The sequence below is a fragment of the Adiantum capillus-veneris genome, chromosome 15 (genome assembly GCF_014529385.1).
Source record: "Adiantum capillus-veneris isolate H3 chromosome 15, ASM1452938v2, whole genome shotgun sequence".
NCBI classification, from domain to species: domain Eukaryota; kingdom Viridiplantae; phylum Streptophyta; class Polypodiopsida; order Polypodiales; family Pteridaceae; genus Adiantum; species Adiantum capillus-veneris.
The window spans coordinates 91,732,237-91,758,263 of NC_140945.1; the positions used below are offsets into that span (position 1 = coordinate 91,732,237).

Below are 26,027 nucleotides of genomic sequence, written 5' to 3' on the forward strand. Positions count from 1 at the left end.
ATGCTCCTAGCCTTTTGCCCTAGCCGGATTCCCTTGTCCACAGTGCCTAGTCCGGCCCTTGGCCCAGTCCATGACTCCTTGGCCTTGCCCTTGTCCTGACACTCTCTCTCTATGTACAATATTGGGGACTCCGAAATCAGCTTCATACGCATGGCTTTGCCCTCCAAAATTAGCTGTAGAAGTTAGATGGCCCGGCTTTCTATACAGGTTATTGATACCCTCATATCAACGGATGCTGCATGCCTCCCCTTCATTCCAAAAATTGAAAGGAAAAAGACCATACAATCAGAACACCGTCGAGACAAAAGCCTCGTGCCAGGCGTCACCTATAAGACAGCTCTTATGTTTTACCAGACTACCAGTGGCAGCTCAAGAAGCCAGCGACACCGATTCGCTTGGCTTGTCTGTACTGTGCATATGACAAGGTAGCAGTGTGATCAACATGGCCGGCCTCCTCACTGGCCATTCTGCGTCCAACATCAACATTCATTCTGGATGCCCTTCGATCAAATACCAATTGCTTCCTACACCAAGCTGCAAAGGAAATGCTAATACACTACACAGTAGGAGGAGTGGGATACGTTGCCATGCAAGCGAAACTAATTCAATGTCTTCAATTCAGGAGTTCGGCCCAAGATCAAGTGCAGAGGAGGTAAACTTACTCTCTGTCTTAGAGAGAGAGAGAGAGAGAGAGAGAGAGAGAGAGAGAGAGAGAGAGAGAGCCTCTAAGGTCAAATATGACCTTTAAAACAAAATGGAATATGTCACAAGCTCGTACACCCGAATGCTTGAAGAATGTGGGGATGAGGATGGCAGTTGAGACGAGAGGTATGTAGGGACCGAAAATTTGAGAAAGCAAGCTCGGGTGATCAAAGATGAGCACTGGAGTAGGGTATGATGCTCAGACAAGGGACAAAATGCGCATTAAAAAAGGGACAATGTCCCGGGGGAATGGGGGGAAACAACCTTAATAAATTGACGTTAGCGCATTTTCTGTAGTCACGTACCATAGTCGATAGTCGTAGCTGCCTATTGCCCTCGCGCTATATCTTATTGCTGTGCTGTATGGTTGCAACCCAACCATCTCTATACTCCCGTCCTACTTGCGTTGCACGTGCACGTTGTACCATCGACGTGCTGCTTTTCATTCAATGTTACCCACATACTGGGCCTTGGCCACACAGCCTGTGCATGCGTTTTGTGTACGCTCTACCAAGAGCACCATAGCAACTGTACTGCCAATTTACATATCGCATTTCATAGTGAATACTCCAACTTAATTGCTTCTCCCTTGCACTTTACGCCATAGCTCAAGCCTCAAGCAACAAGCGCATATAGTTGATACGGATGTGCTTTTTCAAAGGTAGAGTGCTTGCATTTGATGATTTTTTGCACAGGTAGGTAAACTTGTAAAGGCCTTGATATTGGGACAGGTCCTAGTAGAAGGACATTCTTTAAGTAGACACGGCGATAAGACTGCTCATGCAAGCCTCGAACACACAGTTCATACAGGTGTTCTTTTTGAAAGGTAGAGTGCTTGTATTTGATGATTTGATCCACTATTAGGTAAGGGCCTTGACATGGGACAAGCCCCCAGCAGAAGGACATTGTTTGAGTAGACAAAGATGTATGATTTCTTATGCAAACCTCAAGCAACAAGCACATAGAGTTGATACATATGCCGTTTTTTAATGGTAGAGTGCTTGTATTTGACGATTTTCAGCACTCAAGCTCTTGCTGAAAACTAGTATTTTACTTAGCAAAATTCAGCCCTAATCTTTTAAATTTTGTGGTAAGTGTTAATTGGCAATAGCAAGCTTGTGGTGTATCAAAGGTGAATTTGAGGATGATTGGACATTCTCCTCCTCGCTCCACCATTAGAGACTTCCATCAGTCTACCCTTTCATTGTATCCGAAATTTTTTTGGAGCTGTCTTTCATGGTACATTTGTCTAACATGAGACTACGGAGACTTTACGGCAGCGCTCTCCTATGTGCTCAGGCTCTTGTATGGTGGTCGCTCAAGGGTATTTGGTGTCACTTTTGACGAGTTTGAGCTATGCCAGTAATCTCTCAAGTTTTGATTACTTTCTCTTTCCTTGGCATCCGGCTAGAGCATGGTCCTCTTGCCGCGGCATTGGCGGTGGGACTTGGTCATCCCAAGCTCTGCCCATTGTGTCCGAACGCCATGCAAGTACAGATCTAGGCCTTGGGCTCCTCAGAGATTTGGATTCCTTTGAGGTGGTGGTAGATGGACAATTTGTTACTAGGAGATTACGGATGTCACAAAATGATGACGTGGCAATACTGCCCGGACACATACACATAGCAGATGACCACCTGCGCAGATGTGCTGACGTGGCAGTATTGCAGATGATGACATGGCAAAACAGTAGGACTGCCCACAAATTGCATTGACAAATTGTTGACACGGCAGCTCCGCAAATTACCCTGATAGCAGGCTGACGTGGCTGCTATACGGAATTTCGCTTTTTGTGCTGGTGTCTTTGTATGGCAGCTTTTGGAGCCAGTTGCTTTGGGGATTATTGCTTTTGGAACACTTTGCTTTTGAGTTTAATTGCTTTTGGGGCTCTGCATTTGGCAGCTCCGCAAATTACCCTGATAGCAGGCTGACGTGGCTGCTATACGGAATTTCGCTTTTTGTGCTGGTGTCTTTGTATGGCAGCTTTTGGAGCCAATTGCTTTGGGGATTATTGCTTTTGGAACACTTTGCTTTTGAGTTTAATTGCTTTTGGGGCTCTGCATTTGGCATCCCTTGTAAGAACAAAAGGACCCTTAGGGGCCTCACTCTTCAGAGCATCTGGACGCAGAGCTCGAGAGCAGAGGACCCCTCAGTGTTGTACTTTGTTCAACATTAATATAAAAGGAATACCGAAAGGGGCGCCGGTCTCAGGGGCCACTCTCTCTGGGCATGGAACTACGCCGGGCAGTGTCGACCAGAATTGAATTGTGATTTTAAAGATTTGAAGTATTTTAAGTGATTCTCTCGTGTGTCATGTTGGATTCTCGTCTTGGGGTGACCAAGATTGTGACACCGGATGACTGATCATTCGGGTCAGTGTCTTCGGTGCCACCAGTTTAGACACATGGCATGTGAGTACCTCGTTCTCGGCAGAAGCCATAATGTGCTGGTCTGTAGTCATCACCCCCTCATCCTCAAGGCCCCCAATTGATGTGTTCGGTGCAGGGGAAGAGAATAAGGATTTTGCTCGGATCTAGTACTCCGCACACAAACACAAGGGTTGCTGTACTTCACTTGAAAGAATTGAATTGAATTGAAAGAAAGAGAGAGACGAGAGAGAGAAAGAGACGACACAAGGACGTTGGGTCCCAACCCTCAAGGGCCCCCTTGCTCTGTTGCCAAAGCAAGTACTTTCTTTATTCTTGCACAAATGCTACTACAATGATTGGATGCTGAGATGTTGATGCTAAGGGGTACTGATGTTGTGGTATTGGGTACGGAGGTATGGAAGGGGTACTGAGGTTCTATGTCGAAGACGATGATGCCAATGACGGGTACTACGGGTTCTATGTCGAAGACGGGGAGGTCGACGACGAGGTCTATGTCGAAGACGATGAAGTCAACGACGAGGTCTATGTCGAAGACGATGATGCCAATGACGGGTACTACGGGTTCTATGTCGAAGACGGGGAGGTCGACGACGAGGTCTATGTCGAAGACGATGAAGTCAACGACGAGGTACTAAGGGTCTTTGTCAACGATGATGAAGTTGACAACAGTACTGTGTCGAAGACGATGAAGTCCACGACGGTTCTGTGTCGAAGACGGTGAAGTCGACGATGGTTCTGCTCGTCTATGTCGTGACGATGACGACGACGACGACGATGGTGTCGTCGTTAATTCGGGACTGCGATGACAATGACGAAGGTGTCGTCGTCAAGATAGGGATCTGCAGTGATGATGACGAAGGTGTCATCATCAAGATAGGGATCTGTGATGACGATGACGATGACGATATCGATGATGGTGTCGACGATGATAGCGTCAATGCTGAAAACTGAAAACGCTAGATGTTTCTGCTATGGATCTGCTACTGTTGCACTGCCACGGGGCTGATCTGCAACCGCCGAGTGGAGTGAGGCTGGGAATGCAAAAACGCTGGCTGTTTTGGATGAAATTGCAAAACGCTGGTTGGTCTTTGCCGAATCTGCAAAACGCCAGGCTGATCTACCGAAAACTGAAAACGCTATGCTGATCTAGGTGTGAATGGAAACATGGCGAGGATCTGCAACCAGGTGGGAGCGGGTTCTCGCGAGGCTAAGGGCTGTATCTGAAAATGCTGGTGGCTGATGGCTGAAAACGCTGGGCTGAACCGTTGAGAAACGCTAGGGCTCCTGTTGAGGTGCTGCCTATCTGCTATGGTGCTTGCCTCCTGCTGTCCCTGGCTCTTCGCTTCTACTGAGTGCCCAATGGGTTTCTTTTATAGATCTTTAGCAATTTGCTGTACCTACTTTTCCAACAAACTTACAAAAAGAATTCCAAAAGTTACTTTTAATAAAATGACGTATAAGAGGTGGTTCACGCGGTAAAATGCCTGCATGGTGAAATGATTGTCCTTGTGCAAGAGAGGGTATGCAAGTATGACTGGCCTGGACATGCACGTCTTGCTAGAGGCTCGCAAAGGTGCCAAGCTCAGTCCTAAGCTAAGACGCATGCTAGACTATGGCAGAAGCGTGTCCATGTGGCGCAAGTGAAGTGCGCAGGTGACATCCTCCCTTGTTAAAAGTGAGGCAGAGCTGCCGAATACTTCTGATGCTGTGGCTGCACAAACCAATCCAATTCCTCCGAAACCAGGGACTGATGGTACTGTGGGTGCTGTGGGTATTGCTGGTGATGCAAACACAGTGTAAGGGTCATTGCCCAGCCTTACTACGATTGCCGAATATCAGCCTGGGCTCTATACCAGATAGTGCTGACTCTGCCTGCTGTAGCAAGAGCTGTTTCCCGAACATTGACTGTGGTGAAAACATTACCAGTGCTGATGGACTGAGGTTTGGTTTCGGAGTCCTTTCCAAAGGTTCAATGACGAGGGAAATGGATACTCTTCGAGGGTTGAATCTGCAACTACTTCATTACTGAATCGCTGCAATTATGCAAAGGCTGAAATCTTCAAAAACGCTAGGCTGATGTTCTGCAAAAACGCTAGGTTGAGGTTCTGAAAAAACGCTAGGTTGAGGTTCTGCAAAAACGCTATCTGTTGGGGGGTCTGCTGGCGATGATGCTGATGCAAAAACGCTATGCAATGGGGTCTTCCGTCGCGGTGATCTGCTGATGAGAAAACGCTAGGGCTGATTCTTCTTGCTTGGTGGAGGAAACCGCCAAGGGGTCTTGTTGAGAAGTTGCTTGCTGAGCTTGGCTCCTGTTGCCTCTTTTGCCATTTAGTGCTAGTCTAGGTTTGCTTATATACAAACTTACTCAATTTGCCCTACGTACTTTCCAACAAAAGTCACTTAAAAATAATAAGTGAAAAATGTCAAAAATAGGGAAAATAGGCTAAATGCACTGGAAAATTCCCCTGACTGATTCTGATGGATTTTGATGGGAATGCTTATGATCATGCTGTGTGCAACCAGAGGATATGCATCTACATTAAGTGACTGGGCATGCACGGTCTATGAATAGACTCACAAAAGTGCCAGATCACTTCTAATCTAGACTGACTGGATTGACTGAACCTTGGTCATGCTGTAGCTTGTTCACGGACACATAGGGTTGGATGTGTCACGTGACAACTAGAGACAGTAATGTAAGCTCACAGGACATTTATGACACTTTGTTGCCTCTTTTCAGTGGTGGAAATACGAATGTAAATTCCAATGAGGCAAATGTACAATCTATGGGGGTTTTTGAAAATGTTACAAATCTACCTATTACTGATGCAGATGTACATGATGTACTTGATGAGGAAAGGGCTGAAAATGAGCAGGCTAGAGGTATGCCAAAATGGCTGGTGTATACATTGCGTGACAGTAAATTGGATGCACCTTTGTCTAGTCGTACTCGTTCAGGCTCTCGCAATGCATCTTATGCATTAGATTGTTATGCTTTGGCTGTGTCTAGCTTACATGATGTTGAGGAGCCTCTGTCTTTTGATGAAGCACAGAATTCAGAAAATTGGATGGCTACCACACAATCAGAATAGGATGCACTTATAGAAAATGACACATGGACTTTATATGATTTGCCTCCTGGCAAAAAGGCCATTGCTACGAAGTGGGTTACAAGTTGAAACGCAAGCTGGATGGTGAGATCGATCGCCATAAGGCTTGACTTGTTGCGAAGGGTTATGCACAGCAAAAAGACATAGATTATGAAGAGACTTTTACTCCCACTTGTCGTATGACTACTGTGCGTTTTCTATGTGCATTGGCTGTCACCAGCGTGTGACTACTATCTATCCTTTTTGTTGATTTCTTTCTTATTATCTATTTACTTTCACTTTTTGGAAACACCCCTCGGGAAATCTAACTGCGCTGCATTGCATAGCTAGTGTGGAACTGTCCAGAGGGAGTCCAGGCCTGAGGGCAAGAGAGCACTAAGGTTGGACAAGGACTATGGTTAGCCAAGTGGGGTCATTGACTAGCCAAAGTGGAATCCTTTGCTACAGAGGCTACATTTCAGTTTTGGATGTGGCCGCAGTGTACAAAGAGGGTCAGATGACCTAGAAAGATACAATGGCAGCATCTCCTAAAATTTAGGGAACTGCTATTTTGGGACCTGAAAATGTGTTGGCGTCATTACCTCCGGAATGACAAAGGGAACATTTTCTTACTCTGCCGTGAAGTCAACTGGGCAACCGGTTGGGATATTTTTAGGCGGCAACCCCGAAATGGGAAAATGCTTGTAAAAGTGCCAAGTGGCACCTTCTGGTGCACTTGCCTCATGCAACAAGAAGTGGCGCTGAATTTAGGAGGGGAAGAGCCTCATTTTCAGATTTTGTCACAGGTTAAGAGCTATGGAGTGCTTGCTTTCCCTCTTATGCACAGTGCGGTGCCAGGAGTGATGCCCTGCACGCTACGCACTGCCCTCTCTCTCCCCTTTGGCAGTATGTTATGCCCCTCTAGTGGGCTCTTCATTTGACCAATGTACAGTTGTGTGGGTTCATGCGCGATTGCCGAGGCAAGAGCCTCTTGCACAGGTACTGGATTAGCTAGCGGCTAATCCCCCCGCAGGTACAGGTGAATTCGGAGAGGTTTCACGCCAGAAATCTCGTCCGATTCAAAGGGCAAGTAGCCCTACAGGTGCGGGAGCTCGAGGACTTGCTAGGGATGCGACCGGCACGCGAAACGGAGCCCGAAACAGTGAATTACAGCCTGCTGTGTATTTTTGCAGGTTTAGGGTTTTGGCCCTAAACGGACCCTAATACCCCCAGGAGGTTCGGGGACGCAAGGGGACCGCTGTACAAGCGATCTGGCGCATTTTCAGGGCTGAAAACAGAGAATTCAGCGTGCTGCAGATTCTCGCCAGGTTTTGCAAAGTGCCCGTATGCGTCGGGAAAGTCGGTCAATGCGTGGGAATACTGACCGTGAAGGGTTCTAGTACAGTTATGTTGCCGAAATCGGGCTGGAACAGTGGAAATTCAGCCGAGTTTGTGCAGGGCAGCTTGTAGGGAACCACAGCGTTTATTCCCTCTTTTGAACAATAAAGAAATACCGAAAGGGGCGCCTAAGTTAGGGGCCAATCTGGTGTCTGTCTACTCATACAGGTGCAATCTAGCAGCCTGTATCCCTCTCCCCTTTGTTGTGTCTTGAAAGTACAGGTAAAATAGACGACTAATAATGGGTGAAAGCTAAATCAAGGTTTAAAGTAAAGTCTACCGCCCTTTTTGGATTGAACAGGCCGGTTTCATGGTTCCATCGACGGGATTAAATCACTTTTTCCCATAGAAGTGAGCCTTGGTCAGTTTTGGGCTTGAAGACACAGGGGATCATAGACCAGACACAGGGAATTGCAATTATGGCTGATAGACCAGATGATGTGACTGAAGAGGTTTCCTCTTCACAGGGTCAACAGACACATGAAGTGGGTGAGTCCTCAAGACCACCACAGACTGATGATGATATATTCAGGACCCAGTTGGCTACTGCTGTGGCTATGTTTACACAAGTAATGCAGAACCCAAGGTTTTTAGCCTTTCTGCAACTTCCTGTTCCGTCTCAGCAAGTTGGGTCACTGGATCATATTCAAAAGCCTGTTAAGGCTCGAGCACAGGTGATTCATACCGCACAGTCAATGGAAACACCTGTACACTTGACGGAGAACATGCAGTCTCCACAACCTGTGCCTAAGGTGCAAGAACAGGTGGCTGAGATGCCAGTCTTTCAAGCTGTACCAGTTCAGCCCGCCACCTTTCAGCAGCCTATAGCTGGTTCTAATGGGCAGGGAAGCAACCTACAGGCTATGCAACAGGTCTTCCCACCACCTTCAGTACACCCTGGCTATTTTGGAGGTGGATCGGTATTCCAGAGCATGGCTGGTCATGCACTTGGAAATCAGTTTTACACGCCAGGAACAGTGTTTGGGGGTGCTCAAACAATGATGCCTAACCCCATGTATGGTGTCACAGGCATGCTACCAGGGTTTCAAAACACTCAGGGCCAATTTGGGATGCCACAAACAAATTTTGGTATGGCTGGAATTACAAATCAGCAGCCAAATATGGCGTTTCCAGGTCAAGTTAATAGCGGCCAAGGAACACAGATGAACCCTAATAGTGTTCCCATGTTTCAGTCACTTCCATATGACAATTTGACGCCGCTGGAGAGGCCAACTCCGTACAAAGAAGGTGGCAAAGGTGTGTCATTCACGACCTTTACAGGGTTTGATGACAAGAAGAAGGCTCTTTCATTCCTCCAGCAGTTTGACAAGGCCTATGCAGGGGGAAACTTTACAGAGGCTTCAAAGGTCCGCAAGGCAGCCACTTTCTTGACAAGGAATGCGGGACAATGGTGGACAACTTTATTGCTTCAAGGGCAAGCTCCGTCCACATGGATTTACTTCAAGCAGATTTTTGCAGCAGCATGGTTATCTGATGATTTCGAAGCAGATGTCATGACAGAATGGCACCAGCTAAATGCTGCCACTTGCAGAAATCTGGATGATTACAATCGGAAGTTTTGGAAAGCTCTACTTCCAGTAACTTCCTATAGGTTTGTGCCATTGACAGAATAGATTGAAAAATACTGTTGTGGCCTACCCAAAGGATTGAGAAAATACTGCACGAAGACAAAAGTCACTACTTTGACGCAGCTCATTGAGGTAGCAAACACTGGCAATGGTTTGCTCAAGGGAGAAGATTGTGAATTTAACACTGGCGTCAAGGCAGGATCAGGCAAGAAAAAGTCAGCCAAGAAGCACGTTCCCAATGAGGCTCCTAAAGGGACTCAGGAGTCGGCCAACGCAGGGAAAGATAAAGCTACGGCTGAATCAGAAAAAGGACCAGCGAAGAAATGGAAAAGACGTTTTCCTCGCAAGTCAGAAGAGCAAAAGGTCCTGAGGACAGAGAACAAATGCTTTATATGTGAGCAGCCTGGCCACATTGCTTACAACTGTCCTACAAAGAAAAGGCCAGCTGATTCTGAAGACAAGGAGGACAGGAAAGGAAAGAAGCCCATGGTTGGTCTAGTGCCAGATATGGTGGGCGACAAGCCAAATTCAGATGCAAGTGAGCTTTGCAGAGCATGGGGAAAGGTTAGGGATCAAACAATGCTTATCTTCTTTGATCCAGGTGCCAAAGCCAACTTCATTTCCCCAGAATTGGCTTCAAAGTTGGGAATCAGACCTGAAGAGATGGGGTATACAGCAGAGGCAGGTTTGGCATGTCCTGGCCATACAGAGGCTGTGACACCCATCATCGGAAAGTTGCGTCTACATATCCAGTCCTATGTAGATGCTGAAGAATTTTACATCATGCCACTGGACGGATGTGATGTGTTGTTAGGTATTCCTTGGTTGTTTCGTGTACAGGGAATCATGGATGCCTACAACAAAAAGATCACTGTACAGAGCAGGGGAAAGACTCACATTCTGGATGTAAAGCTTAAAGGGGAGTCTATTCCTACTGTATCAGCTTCTGCTATTACTTCTGTAATGAAAAAGCATCTTTCTGCGTACTTGGTTTTTGCACGTGAAGTGTCAGATTGTGATGAATCAAATTTATCTGTGCTAGATAAAGAAAGGTCAATGTTTTTACAACAGTATAGTGACTGTTTCTCCGATTCATTACCATCTCAATTACCGCCAGAGAGACCCGAGGATCATGCGATAGATTTGGTGCCAGGCAGTAGCCCACCAAATAAGCCTCCGTACAGGGTTAGTGCGGCTCAACAGAAAGAGATAATGGGCCAAGTACAGGAGCTGTTAGAAAAGGGGCTGATTCAGCCCAGTTCATCTCCATTATGTTCTCCAGTGTTGTTGGTGCAGAAAAAGGATGGCTCATGGCGTATGTGCATCGACTACCGTGCACTGAACAAGAATACCATCAAGAATAGGTTCCCTATACCTAGAATTGATGATATTATGGACAAATTAGAAGGAGCAGCTATGTTTAGCAGGATAGATCTAAAGAGTGGGTACCATCAGATCCGCATTAGATCAGAGGATGTGCACAAGACTGCTTTTAGAACAACGTTTGGTCTTTACGAATTTTTAGTGATGCCCTTTGGTCTCACAAATGCTCCTGCTACGTTCAATAGAATGATGGACAGAATTTTCCGTCCACACCAGCAGTTTGTTGGTACGTTCTTTGATGACATGATAGTCTATTCAAAGAATGAAGAGGAGCATAGGCATCACTTGGCCATTGTGTTCAAAGAGCTACGCAGTCATAGGTTGCTCATCAATGCAAAGAAAAGTGAGTTTTTTCTGGAAGAGATTCACTTTCTGGGACACATTGTCTCAAAGGATGGTGTCAGAATGGATCTTGCAAAAGTTGAAGCGATCAAGTCATGGCCAAATTTGAAGACGGTGCATGATGTCCGAAGCTTTTTGGGACTATGCTCCTATTACAGAAGGTTTATCCGAAATTTCGCTGAGATTGCTTCACCTTTACATGCTCTTCAAAAGAAGGCAGTCACCTTCAGATGGACACAGAAAGAGATTTCAGCTTTTAATCTCTTAAAGGAAAAGATGACTTCAGATCCAGTCATTGTGTTGCCAGATCTTAGGAAGTCATTTGTGGTCCAGTGCGACGCCTGCGGTAGTAGCATTGGTGCTGTGCTAATGCAAGATGGCAGGGTAGTAGCCTATGAGAGCAGAATTTTGCAAGGGCCAGAGATGACCATGCAGGTCTATGAGAAAGAGTTACTGGCTGTGATTCATGCGCTCTTAAGTTGGAAACACTACCTGCTAGGTGCAGATTTCGTTGTCCAAACGGATCATCAGACCTTGCGATACTTCTTGACACAAACAAAGTTATCTGAAAAGCATATGCGATGGGCAAATATTTTTTCCATGTTCCATTTTCAGATTGTGCATGTGGAAGGCAAGAAGAACGTTGTGGCTGATGCCTTGTCAAGGAAGCCACAAATTTCAGCTGTGTCGATTCCTTATCATCATGAACTTGATGATATGAGAGAACAGTATGCAAATGATGAAGATTTTGCAAGGGTCTTCGAGCAACTAATGGATGGACAACGTCATGAACACTATCTTCTCAAAGATGGGTTCATGATGATGCATGGCAGATTGTGTGTCACAAAGCCATTGCGACGCAAAGTTATGGAAGAGAGTCATGTCCCACCGTATGCAGGGCATCGTGGTATCGATGCTACAGTTAAAGCGGTAGAGACATTCTTCTATTGGCCTACATTGAGAAGGGATGTGGATGCCTTTGTGCGAGAATGCCTAATATGCCAAAAGGTCAAGTTTGACAGGCAAAAGGCACCAGGGTTATTGCAACCACTACCTATTCCAGATAAACCATGGGAAAGTATTGCTATGGATTTTATCTTTGATCTTCCGAGAACGCAGACAGGAAATGATGGTATTTGGACCATTATTTGCAGATTCAGCAAACAGGCTCATTTTATTCCTGTCAGGAAGAAGATAAAGCCAGATCAGATGGCACGCTTGTTTATGAGCAATATTTTCAAGTATCATGGCATGCCACAGTCGATTATTAGCGACCGTGATCCACGCATGACAAGTTTGTTCTGGAGAGGCTTGTTTGAGAATATGGGTACCACGCTCAAATTCTCTTCGTCATTTTATCCTCAAACAGATGGGCAGTCAGAAGAGGCAAATTCTATTGTCCTAGATCTGCTGAAGTGCTATGTGTCAGAGCATAAAGGAAAGTGGGAGCAGTATTTGCCATTGGTGGAGTATGCATACAATAATACAGTGCATTCATCAACTGGCAAGGCACCCTTTGAGATAGTTGAAGGTGGCAAGAAAGTTCCTCCCATACTGCATACAAAGGACAAGATATTTGAAGCAGATAAGTATGTTCAAGACATGGATGAAATGTACAAGAAGGTCAAAGTGGCCTTAGAAAGGACTAGGCAAAGCAAAAGAAAGCAGCTGATCGTCACCGTCGTGAAGTGGTATATTCACTTGGTGATTGGGTGCTTTTACGCTTTGAAAAGGCAAGGTTAAAGAAGATGAAGGGCAAGGAAAGACTGTTTCCAAAGCTCAGCATGCGTTACTATGGGCCTTTTCAAGTATGCGACATAATCAGTGATGTTGCATATAGGTTGAAATTGCCTGACAGTTGGAAGATTCACAATGCGTTTCATGTGAGTCTTCTCAGACCCTATGTGGGTGATGTGCCAGAAGATATGCCAGCTGAAGATCAGCCGGAAGTCGAGGAACTTGACGAGATCTTGGTCCCTGAACAGATTTTGGCACACAAAGAAAGGAAAGTGAAAGGCAAGGTTGCTAGGCGTTACTTGGTAAAGTTCAGAAACTATCCACCAATGGATGCCAAGTGGATGGAAGAAGGTGAACTTGCAGAGTCACCAACTGTGTTATCACTTTACCTGGAAGCCTTCGATTTGCAACCTACCTTGACCCCTTGAGTTTCAAAGCTACATGGATTGTTAGTGTGACAATGGCTTCTGAAACAAATGATGTACATGGTATTTAAAGTGAGCTCAAATCAAATACCTGTTACATGAATGTTAGAGCTGTACAGATTGTCAGTTTGGCAATTGCTCTTATGGAATGTCCAAAAGTTTGGTTAGTGCTATAGAAGTGAGTATTTCTTGTCAGTTTGTCAAGGATACAGTGATTGCTTCTATTCTAGAGTACATGTGTAACTGCATTCTTAAACTGTCGGTTTGGGTATGCTCGAAAGTGTTACGTGATCCAACGTGTACTATAAGACAGTGGCAAAATGTGCAGCTACCATTTTGTCATTGGAAAGTTAGTGACTCAAAGCAATGGCAGAGTGCGAAGCTACCACTATGTCATTGGGACAGGGTTCACACGCAGGCAATACATGAGTCAACAAGGTGTTGAATACACCAGGGTTGACAATGAGCATGTATGTGTCGTACATGTGTCGACAGGTGTTGAATACATCAATGTTGACTAGGAGCTTGTACGACATAGATGCAAACGAGGACGTTTGAGATTTCAAGAGGGGGGTATGTCACCAGCGTGTGACTACTATCTATCCTTTTTGTTGATTTCTTTCTTATTATCTATTTACTTTCACTTTTTGGAAACACCCCTCGGGAAATCTAACTGCGCTGCATTGCATAGCTAGTGTGGAACTGTCCAGAGGGAGTCCATGCCTGAGGGCAAGAGAGCACTAAGGTTGGACAAGGACTATGGTTAGCCAAGTGGGGTCATTGACTAGCCAAAGTGGAATCCTTTGCTACAGAGGCTACATTTCAGTTTTGGATGTGGCCGCAGTGTACAAAGAGGGTCGGATGACCTAGAAAGATACAATGGCAGCATCTCCTAAAATTTAGGGAACTGCTATTTTGGGACCTGAAAATGTGTTGGCGTCATTACCTCCGGAATGACAAAGGGAACATTTTCTTACTCTGCCGTGAAGTCAACTGGGCAACCGGTTGGGATATTTTTAGGCGGCAACCCCGAAACGGGAAAATGCTTGTAAAAGTGCCAAGTGGCACCTTCTGGTGCACTTGCCTCATGCAACAAGAAGTGGCGCTGAATTTAGGAGGGGAAGAGCCTCATTTTCAGATTTTGTCACAGGTTAAGAGCTATGGAGTGCTTGCTTTCCCTCTTATGCACAGTGCGGTGCCAGGAGTGATGCCCTGCACGCTACGCACTGCCCTCTCTCTCCCCTTTGGCAGTATGTTATGCCCCTCTAGTGGGCTCTTCATTTGACCAATGTACAGTTGTGTGGGTTCATGCGCGATTGCCGAGGCAAGAGCCTCTTGCACAGGTACTGGATTAGCTAGCGGCTAATCCCCCCGCAGGTACAGGTGAATTCGGAGAGGTTTCACGCCAGAAATCTCGTCCGATTCAAAGGGCAAGTAGCCCTACAGGTGCGGGAGCTCGAGGACTTGCTAGGGATGCGACCGGCACGCGAAACGGAGCCCGAAACAGTGAATTACAGCCTGCTGTGTATTTTTGCAGGTTTAGGGTTTTGACCCTAAACGGACCCTAATACCCCCAGGAGGTTCGGGGACGCAAGGGGACCGCTGTACAGGCGATCTGGCGCATTTTCAGGGCTGAAAACAGAGAATTCAGCGTGCTGCAGATTCTCGCCAGGTTTTGCAAAGTGCCCGTATGCGTCGGGAAAGTCGGTCAATGCGTGGGAATACTGACCGTGAAGGGTTCTAGTACAATTATGCTGCCGAAATCGGGCTGGAACAGTGGAAATTCAGCCGAGTTTGTGCAGGGCAGCTTGTAGGGAACCACAGCGTTTATTCCCTCTTTTGAACAATAAAGAAATACCGAAAGGGGCGCCTAAGTTAGGGGCCAATCTGGTGTCTGTCTACTCATACAGGTGCAATCTAGCAGCCTGTATCCCTCTCCCCTTTGTTGTGTCTTGAAAGTACAGGTAAAATAGACGACTAATAATGGGTGAAAGCTAAATCAAGGTTTAAAGTAAAGTCTACCGCCCTTTTTGGATTGAACAGGCCGGTTTCATGGGCAACTCATTTTGGTTGGGATGTACATCAATCAGACATTGTTACTGCTTTCTTGAATGGTGACATATTTGAGGAAGTTTATGTAACGCAGCCTTGGGGTTTGTTCAAGAAAGGACAAGAAGACAAAGTGTGCAGATGTAAGAAGGCTTTGTATGGGTTGAAGCAATCTCCTCGTGCTTGGTATGAGAAAGTTGACACTCATTTGATCAAACAAGGCTTTCGTAACAGTACAACAAAAAGCACACTGTATGTAAAGCGTGAGGGTGATGTACTTCTCATTGTGGTTCTTTATGTAGATGATTTGCTGATCACTGGACCGAATGAGAGATATATTGTTGAATTCAAGGCTGAGTTGAATGCTACTTTCAAGATGAAAGACTTGGGACTGTTGCATCATTACTTGGGTATACAGTTTAAGCAGTGTGATGGTGGTATTGCCTTGTGTCAGAAAAGTTACATAGAGACATTGCTATGTAAGTTTGGACTTGAGGACTACAAGCCTATTGCCACTCCTATGGAAACAGGTTTGAAGTTGAGTCTACATGATGCTGGCGATCCTGCTGATGTCACTCTTTACCAAACTGCTGTTGGATGCCTCATTTATGTATGCAACACGAGGCCGGATATTCAGTTTGAAGTCTCACAGGTTAGCTGATTTATGAATAGCACAGGGTCTAAGCATTGGCAAGCTGTCAAGAGGATTTTTCGCTACCTTAGTGGCACTTTATATCTTGGCTTGTTTTATCCCAAGGGGGGATCATTGCTGCCAGACTTACATGCTTTTTCGGACTCAGATTGGACTGGTTGTTTTGACACGCGAGTGTGCACAAGTGGTTTTTGTTTCATGCTTGACAGTTCATGTATATCATGGTTGAGCAAGAAGCAACCTACTATGGCCACTTCGGGTTGTGACGCTGAGTACAGGGTAGTCTTCACAGCTACGGTTGAGTGTATATGGCTCAGACGCCTTATGGCTGATTTGAGTGTTGGACAGGACACTGCCAACACTATCTACACTGACAGTCAGAGCACATTGGCAGCTGCGAGGAACCCAATTTTTCATGCTCTCACAAAGCACATTGAGGTGCATTACCACTGTGTCAGGGACAGGCTCTCAGCAGGAGAGATCAGCTTGGCTTATGTGCCAACACAGGACAACCTTGTAGATCTTTTCACAAAGGCATTGTCTCGTGAGAAGCTTGAAGCTTTCCGCAAAGCTTTGGGCTTGCTCCCCTTTGTGGACTGATCATCTCCTCCGGGCATGGGACTTCCCTTTACTCTTGTGCCAGCTCTCGTTCACCGCATCACTCCAGGGGGGATTTGTTACCATATACTTGTGGTAGTGATGTGTGTGAACACAGTAGGACCGCCGGGACATTTTTTCCCTCTTTAGGAGGTTTTTCCCCCCGTGCATTGTATATACGCCCATCACTCTAGGGCTATCTATCTTTCCATTGCACACTAAGTAATATGCTCTCTATTGTGTGCCTTGAGCTTCCTTCGTCTTCTCCAAGCTGTGTACGTTTCTCTACAACCCTAATTCCAACATTGACCTCGACATGTTAGATCACTTGCTTACACAGGAGCATCTACATGGACTTAGGACAGGATCTTGGATTTCTTCTTGGACAGGTTCATTGCTTGGATCTACAGATTGGAGTGGGACTTTAGTGCTTTGGACTCTCTTGGAGAGTTTACCTGCGAGATACGGGAGATCAGACATCATTACGCGACTACATCCGGAGTCACCCGGAGCTTGGCTTGGATGGTAGTGCAGTTGCTCTTCTACACTCGTGATCATTTAGATTGCTACCTTCAGAGTTGCTTACACTCACCCTCCGTAACCTTACAACAGAATTATTTCCTAACCTGGGCAGTAGGCCACTCCCAGCTCATTCACATTGAGAGCCACACCGAGTTGTGGTTTGGTTGCGTTGTTGTCATGGATTTTGTTTTGGTTGACACCGAAGGATTGGAGGCAAGAGATACAGGCAAGACAACGCAGACTTCTCAGTCTGACTTTCCTTCTTCATACAGGATGATTACAGTGCAGACAACTTGTTCTGACGACACCTCTTCTCAAAGGACCTACACAATGCAAACTGCTGAGTCTGGCTTTCCCCTGATCTTGGATTACAGTACCTACTGACAGGACACCATTTGGTGGTGGGCCGTGCGGTCTCTCGGTGATTGTTGGAGCTTATGGTAGCTTCTACAGTGCACATTGCTTGGTCTGGCTTTCCTTGTTTCGGAGGACGGTTACGGTGCAGATTGCTACATCTGGCCTTCCTGAGATTTTTACAGCTTAACCACCTGGCACCTTGGGTTGTAGGTTCATGCATTGATAGGCTTCCGGTCATTCTCATGACGGTTCCTGGGCTTTCCCATTTTCTCCATACGGTTGACTACAGACACCATAGATCCTATTGGGTAGGATACTTGCAGTTCTATTGGCACTTCTTTACAACAAGGAGTTGTTTTCACACTTAGTTCGGGACCTTCATGCAGTATCTTCACCCTGTATCGCAACGGAGTACATCAGTTTGCTACACTGCTCGTGACGGCACTTTACCATGGAGATCTCTCGGAGGTTGGGACATCCCAGACTGCTGCTACACTCATGGAGTATCCTTCAGTGGATATTGCAGCAGACATCTTCATCATTTGCCTCACATCTTCAACTTCATGCGGTTTGTTCAGCATCAGGTGCTGAGAGGGGGTGTTAAGACTTATACCACTATGCTGCTTCACAGGTCTAGGGCATGCATGTACGGCTAGTGTGTCTCCGGGCTGGCCACTCATAGCATATGGATATAGGTTGCACTTTTTTTTCTTCCCGAGAAAAAGATCCTTTTATTAGTTAATGAAACTGCCCATAGGGCTACAACCACCTCTTCGAGAGAGGGCTACAACAACCATGATGGGGAGACTCTCCCAATGAAAAAACAACATATGTACAATGAGGCTAAATCAAGAAATGGGAGGGGGGGAAAGCCACACAGGTGGATGGTAGTGCCATCTGAGTACACCCTGGACCATGGTGAAAAAAGGCCCAGGACGCTAAAGTCGAAAAAAGGCCTCTCTGCGCTCCCGCATGCGGTCGGAGCTACCCTGAAGTCTCTCGAGCTGTCCTCTAAGAGAGTGGATCAGCTCTTACCAAAGATCGCGAACAGTCTTTGCTGGTGGTACAGGGCGAGCCTCAAAGATGCATAGCAACGGGCCCGCCGGTCTGAACCAGAGTGTCAGGCCACTGATGAGCTCCCAACACTCCTCTCTCTCATTGCACCACTCCTGTGGAGCAAGCTTTGTGGCAAGCTAGAGTGTAGGTCGCCCCCCCTGCATCACTATCATTCTGCTGGCGGAAGATAGCTCAAACTGAAGTGCCGGGTCCGTGAGTGTGGACCAAGCAACTGCCCCCCAAGTGTACTGTCGAGCCGTGGAGAGAGCAGGCATCAGCCGAAGAACACGAAGCCACACCTGCTGTGCCAATGGACAGTCCCAAAGACAGTGACGTTGACTCTCCACAAGATGGTCACAAGCTGCGCATGTAGCCGAGAGACCACTATGCACAAGCCAGCTCCCAATTGCTGTAGCTCTGTGTGCGACCAGCCACTGAAACAAAGTGACTCGCCTCGGCTGTCTGGAGTCCCATAACCTCTCCCAAAAAGCTGCCAAGAACTCAGCTGCGAGACTCTCCTCCTGCCAATGAGGTGCTACAGTAAGGCGAGCCTCTCTCTGTGCTGCCAGTATGTGACGTCCTAGTCGAACAGTGTACTGAAAGAAAGGGACACCTGGGTGGTCTGCAGAAGAGAAAGGGTCCCTCCAAAGCCACTCTCCAGGATCCTACTATACTCGTGCCAGTGGACAGCACTCCCAAGTCCACAGTCTCCAATGTCCAGTCTCAAGAGCAGTTGGGTTAGGATCGATGACACAAGTCCTCCCACAGATGCCCACCACCTGGATCCTCTGAAAATAGCACTCTGCCACCTGCGGGGCCTCTACTGCAACTCGCTATAAGCGTCCCTCGAAAAACAGGGAGGGAACAGTCTCTGAGCAAGCCTGAACTTAGATGAGAACCTCTAGTCGCGTGAAGGCTCCCATCCATCTGGGCGCTGTTGACTCGAGAGGTGTGAGCCACTCAGCTGGTACTGCCTTTGAGATGTCCTGGCACATGCTCTGCACCCCTCTCATCATTCATGCCCTGTAACTGAAAGCCCTACAGCTCCTCTGACAAGCCTGAAAACTGTAACCAGTCACCTAAAGAGCGTGCTGGACACGTTGCCATGGGACCCGAGGAAACATGAGGCCGACTACCAACCAAGTGGCCTCTCTGAGTGCTAACCATGGGGTTCCAAACAAGTGGCTTTCGCGGGCGCTCCTCCGTGCGGCTATCGTTGCTCCAGGCCTCGCCGCAAGTGCTCCCAAGATCGAAGCAAACCCACAGCGAAGCGGTCCTCCAGTCTCCTGCTCAAACCAACTCTGCGCATCTTTGTGAAGATCCATTTGGTCGAAGGTTGCCAGGGGCCTCCTGCCTGAGGCACCCTAGCACGAAGCCGCTGTAGCAAGAACTCCTTCCAGGGCTCCTCACTTGAGAGAAGTCCTTGGACAATGAACTTCTTAAGAAGGGCTCTGTTGTGCTGTGCTGGGTCTATGATCCCAAGCCCTCCCTGTGGACAAGGAAGAGTGATGACTTGCCAAGCCACTTTGGCCCGGGTTGTCTGATTGTCACGCCCTGACCAAAGGAAGTTCCTGATCAGCCTCTCTACCTAGCTGATACAAGAACTCGAGAAGATCCAGCAAGAAGTGATGTACCACATAGCAGCCAACAACACCTGGTTGGCCACTACAACTCTGCCAGCCAAAGAAAGTCGTGCGGAACTCCAATGTAACAACTTCCTCCTGATAGACAGGAGGAGGGGAGCAATCTGCTGCTCGGGAGACAAGTCCAAACCAACCTAACAGCCCAAGTACCGAACTGCAGTCCCTAAGGGAATCCACCTGAAACCCTCACCTGGCATCCAATCGGGTACAGGAGCACTACCAACCGAGAAAGCCACTGTCTTTCTCCAGTTGATCAGTGCGCCAGATGGACAACAGAAGGTCTCAAGAGCTTGCTCACAGCTGTGAAGGTTGGCCTCCTGGCCATCCAAGTACAAGGCTGAGTCGTCAGCAAACTCAACGTCCAGTAGCTCATCTCCCCGAATAGGGAGTGCTAGGCCCCGTAGACCAACCTGCTGCGACACCAAAAACCTGCTCATCGCCTCAGCATAGAACAAAAAGAGGAATGGGGCAAGAGGGCAGCCCTGTCTGACCGAACGTGTGAGCATGAAACGATCACCTCTACCTCCTGACAAAAGTACCTTACTGTGTGCCCGTTTGTATAAAGCTGACACCCCTCTGATCCAAGCATCTGAGAAGCCCATCCTGCGTAGAGTGCCCTCCAGAATGTCCCAGTTAACTCTGTTGTAGGCCTTCTCAAAATCGAGAAGAAGAATCAACAGATCCTCACCTCGGAGCCGCGCTAGGGCAGAAGCCTCCCAAAAAGTAAAGATGTTGTCAAGGATACTGCGCTCCTTGACAAAACCTGTCTGAGTCCCATGTATAAGGCTCTCTAGAAGTGGTTGGATCCTCAAACTCAGAACCTTGGCAAGAATTTTGTAGGTTGAGTTGAGGATGGCGATGGGGCGCCACTGTTGAACCTCAATACTTCTTATTGTTGATTCAAGCTGAGCGTACGACTACCAAAGATAGCCCACTTACCAAATTTGCGGAGTCCTAATGGATCCCCTGGCTACATATTTTGTAACAGACTTGGACATTCCCAAGTCAAGAATCAATCGCGACAACACCAAATAACCAGTTCAAAACAATTTACAGATCACAATAGATTTGCACTGGCCCGGCGGAGTTCCGTGCCTAGAGATATTGGCCCCAAAGACTGGCGCCCCTTTCGGTATTTCTTTATGTATTAAATCAATGTCAAAGTACAAAGAGCGGTTAGGGTTTCACTCTCAGACTTTGCATCCAGATGCTCTGAGAAGTGAGGCCCTCACCACTAATTTAAAGGTTACAAGGGATGCCCAAAAGCAGAGCCCCAAAAGCTTGAAAGCAAAAGCAAATTCTCTCTCTCTCTCTCTCTCTCTCTCTCTCTCTCTCTCTCTCTCTCTCTCTCTCTCTCTCAATGAGAGTTAAAATAAAGCAATTCAACTCTCTTTCTCTCATCCAAAATACTTGCGTAGCAAAAAGCTAGGATTTGCGTCGTTCATTTTTTTAAATTTTTAAATTTTTTTTTTCACTTCCGTGATTTCCGGAAATTAGGGTTTCTAGCAGAAATTAGGGTTTCTGCTGTCCGTAGCCACGTCATCACTTTGTGACATATTTATAGGTCCTTGGCCTCTTGCTTTCAATGGCAGCAAAATCAATTGCTATCAAAAGCTTGCAGCCCCAAAAGCTCCAAAAGTCTTTTAACACTTTCAATAACTCGGCTGGAAGAGCGACCCCCATCCAACTGCCATGCTAGCAGCGTCGTAAATTAGATTCTCAGAGTGCTATTGCTGTAGCACATAATCTTGTTGTTAGTGGGCAACAAGTGTCAGCTTCTACAGGAACCTACATATCACAGAGGCACTGACATCAGGTAGACATGCTCACCACCATCCAGACAATGCACTTACACATGGCATACATACCATAGAGCATGCACAAATCAAGGCTAAATACTTTACATTGAACCCTGCTTCTTGATCCGATTTCAAGTAAGGCTCATCCTTATTTATCCACATCTTGGTTCAACATGTCACATTAGACTCATCCAGTGTATTTGATGCACTAGTACAATCAGAGATACAATCCTGCAGACATCTATCTTACAAACTCAAATCAAATCGCACAATCTATTATGAACAAAACTTGAAGGGTTTCTAGTGTTGCAATATTCCTTTTTTTTCATATAGTACCTCTAGCGTGCTAAAGAGTACAACCGAAGGAGTAGAGTGGCTCTTCTATATGCAGGAGGTACTGCATCAGACTCAACTGCTGAAATTGCATTAGCTTCAACGAAGAGCCTCAAGGTGAAGATCCAACAACGAAGGGTAATGTGCCAAGTCCCCCTACAATTACTTTGGCATCCAAAGCTAGATAATTCCCATTGTTCACTGAGTACTTGCAAATCTACCCTTCACTTTTTTATGTGCCAAAACCTGCTCTGGTTGAAGAATCTCCTCTATCTCTTCAACCTCTGGCTGCTTGTAGGAATCATGCCCTCTGGTACTCGTTTCTGAAATGGGTTAAGACTACGCACATGGAAAACGTTGTGAATTCTCCAATGATCTGGCAACTGTAATGTGAAAGATACACCAATGTTATGTTCAGTGATCTGGAAAGGACCATAGTACGTTTTACTAAGCTTTGTGTAAAGTTTCTCATGTCCTCTCTTTGGTTTGAGTGTGACAACCTCAAACCTAAGGACCCAATCACCTTCCTTCAGCTGCAATCTCGGTGACGCTCATTTACTGCCTTGTTGTGTAAAGTAATCCATAAGAGATTGTATGCTAGCTTCTGAATCAAACACCAAGATTTTGAAATCAACGAGATCTTTACCGTTTAAAACCTACAAAAAATTTCTGTTCAAATGATTCAGTATTTTCAAAAATCTTCATATGTTTATTTGACTGTACATAAGAAATCTTTTATGTTCCATTTAATACCTTTTTTCCCTGTTCTATGAAGTACTTTTTGTGTCTAGAAAACTTGGTGTGCTGCATGCTGATTGGGTGAGTGTATGATGTGGGTGTGTGTCAGCAAGTGACTTGTTGCTGTTTTTTGTTTTGTTGTTTCTTTTCTTGTTCTCTTCTCTCGTGTACGGGTTGGGTGTGTGTGTGGGAATGTCTGTGGGTGTGGGTGCATGCCTGTGTGCATGATTTTCTTTTTGTTTTTCTTTTCTTTTTCGGTTTTCAAAGGGGTGGCTGCAGTGGATTCTTCAGTGTTCTGTTCTCCTTCCAGCGATGGCAGCTTGATAGGTTCGCCTCTACTGCTGCCTCTGAACGTGCGGTTTGTTTCACATTGTTGCTGCTCCTCGTTCAGTCATCCTTGGTTTGCTGCTGATGGCTCTGCTGGCTTTCTAGCCAACTTACTGGCTCCCTCTTGCGGTGGTGCTTATTAGCGGCTACCTCGTGGTTGGACCACACTCTCCTCGGTTTCCTTCATGGCACTTCACTAGCAGCTCCTTGCTTTGATGGTGTTTGCTGTGCTGGATTTTGACACTACCTTGCTCACTTCCTCTTGTGGTTGTGCTCTTTAGCGGCTATCTGGTGCTCTTCCAAGGTCTCCTCGATTTTCTTCATGCCATTTTAAGTGGTGGTCTCTTTTCTTCCTCCTGGTATGGCAGCATTCTTGATTATCCTCTTCAGCCTCCTCTCTCATCTTCACCCTCCTGTGCAATGATCGCCTCTCAGCACGTCTTTCGATGCTATCTAGGGCTTCTGAGTTCTGCCCCATACCTTTCTATGTGGTTTTCTCTTCGCAGCAGTTAGGTGCCTATCTTTCAGAGGCTTTGGTGGAACGTTCTTCCTCCTCCTCCCTCCTACAGTAATTTCCAGGGAGATTTTACCCTCACTAGGAGGGGTTTTTTACCTCACAGTTTTTGCTGCCCCTTGGGGTAGGCACCATTTTGGGTGCTCCAAGGGGAGTCAAGTAATAGAATTTCAGCTATGCTTTTCTTCAAGAAAGAATAAAGAAAAGAACTAACTTAGCTTTTTGGAAATTCAATACCTCTGAAGAGTCGGCATTACTGCAGGCTTAAAGTCAACATTCAAATCATGTCTAAGCTCTTTAAGTTTTGAGGTGCTGTGTAATAAGTACGATTCTTTCTATTGTCAAAGGTGAAGAAAGAAATCCTTCGGTGCTATGATCTAATCAAGAAGCTGGGTAAAGGTGTGGTATACCTGGGCTCATCAAGAACAGATTCGGATCACCCGCATTTCGTGCAGGCCATGGAGCTTGGGAGACAGGTAAACCCATTACTAGGCAGCATTGCTCAAGCTCAACGAACTTCATTCATGCTGCATTTGGTTTCACTACTTCACATGTTTGCTTCTACTAGATCAAAACTTTGTACAGGTGGCGTTGCTGCTAGATTGCACCACATGGACAGGTGCAGGGCCTGGGTTGATGGATGCGGTCATTAAAGGAGCACAGAAGGCAGGAAAGCCTGTGGGTGGTTTTAAAATTGGGAGAGAGGCTGGAATGTGGACTTCTTCCAATTTCCATCCATACCTAGAAAACCATGTCTACTGCACTTGCAGGCAATGCCAATCAAGCTCTTGCTAAAATTGCATGAACTACATGTTTGTAGGGGCAACGTTTTTGCATGATGGGTTGACACTCTTCAAGGAAGGGTGGATATGTGATTATGATGCATGCACATTTTAGGGGGAGCATGTCTATGTGCTTATGCTATGCACGCACATTTTAGGTCAAGTATGTATCTATGTGCATATTATGCATGCACTTCTCATTTTCCTCTAATTTGATGAACTCAAATCAACATGGCTCTTGCTTCTTCAGATTCTTTTCGGCAAGAAAGCACGGTCTTGTTGATGCCGCTGTCCGGGATGAGCCAAGCGAAAGAACGGCCTTTGTAGCATTTCCTGGTGGCTTAGGCACAGTTGATGAGGTGTTTGAGATCTTGACATTAAAGCAGTTGCAGCGAATTGGTTCCAAGTATCCAGTACCGTTCTTGCTCATGAATTATGATGGGTTTTATACCAAGCTTTTGGATTTCCTTGGCACTTGCAAGGAGCGGGGGGCGGTCTTTGAGGGGGAAGTGGAAGGTCTATGGACTGTCTGTGAGACTAATGGGGATGCATTGAGGTATTTGGCAGATTTCTATGGCATTGAAGGAATGGTGGGTGGTAGATTGCAAGTGCCAGTTTGAATGTTGACTGGTAACAGCATGGCTCAATACATACATTACCCAACTGGGTTGGTTGTTGTAACCTAGTGGTTAAGTTGGATGTTTGGGTGCGCAAGTACCCAGGTCCAATAGATTGTGGAGTTTCAAAGTTCAATTGTACCCTCCTTGAAAAAAGTAAAGGGAAAAAAAGATAGGAATGGAGTTCAGGAAGAGGTTGTTCCAAGAGTTCAAATAATTCATCTTGGTAGTCTGTTAAACCAGAAGCATGAAGCTCTAAGAGGTCGATTCGGCTTTGTGATGGTTACTTGAAAGCCATTGTTTATGGGCAGAGGTGGCCAAGTTAGTTAGATAAGGCGAAGGTTCTGCTACTGAGAAGTTCAAGGAGAGTTTGGTCCCCATTTTTGATGTAAAACAGGTGTCATTTTGTATCTTTTCTTGAAAGAACATGACCATTATGAAGTGTCTTTTAATTGTCTCTTCCAATGCCTTACTCATTTTGATGTAGTTATTGGGAATTAGTGCACCTTAGCTTGGCTAAATATCATTTCAAGTTTAAAACCGAACCTTGGAAGAAGGCTTGTATTCGGTATTCCGCTTGTCCTGTGTCTTTGATGATGGGTTTTCACCAAATATGAAGATTGCACCCTTGAGGTACCTTTCTTTTGCAACCTTACTATTGATTGGCTAACATCACAGAAGCAACATGCTCATTGCTATAATGAGTCCTCTTTTTGTTGCTTAACATGCACATTGCTACAATGAGTCTCCTTTTCCATGACCAAATCTATAAAACTAATCTCAATAAATTTTGCTGAAATAGCATGATGCTGATTAATAATCTCAACACTTTGTTCCTGAAGTCCACAAATGGAGGTTCCTTCAAATCGTCGAAGAAAGTCACTTCATTAGTATCAATCATTCTTTCAGGTGGAATCTTGTCTAGTCCATCCTTGGTATCTGGCACAATAATTCACGGAGGAAGATCTATTGAGTAAAGAGTGATT

At 46.1% G+C, this 26,027-nt stretch overlaps 1 protein-coding gene across 1 annotated transcript; it reads left to right on the top strand.

The window, feature by feature from the left end:
• Window positions 1–257: 257 nt before the first annotated feature.
• On the top strand, window positions 258–25,501 carry LOC147441055 (Putative lysine decarboxylase family protein). The gene is made up of 4 exons (XM_086482796.1): window positions 258–652; window positions 23,990–24,118; window positions 24,228–24,412; window positions 24,675–25,501. The coding sequence occupies exons 1-4, from the start codon at window positions 443–445 to the stop codon at window positions 25,042–25,044; spliced, it is 894 nt and encodes a 297-aa protein (XP_086338922.1). The 5' UTR covers window positions 258–442; the 3' UTR covers window positions 25,045–25,501.
• The last annotated feature ends 526 nt before the right edge of the window (window positions 25,502–26,027 follow it).

Bases quoted from the DNA above. Each gene is read 5' to 3' on its own strand.
- LOC147441055 (XM_086482796.1), top strand. From the start codon at position 443: ATGGCCGGCCTCCTCACTGGCCATTCTGCGTCCAACATCAACATTCAT. The intron at 24,119-24,227 runs GTAAACCCATTA...AACTTTGTACAG, and splicing joins CCATGGAGCTTGGGAGACAG to GTGGCGTTGCTGCTAGATTG. The intron at 24,413-24,674 runs GCAATGCCAATC...TTGCTTCTTCAG, and splicing joins CATGTCTACTGCACTTGCAG to ATTCTTTTCGGCAAGAAAGC.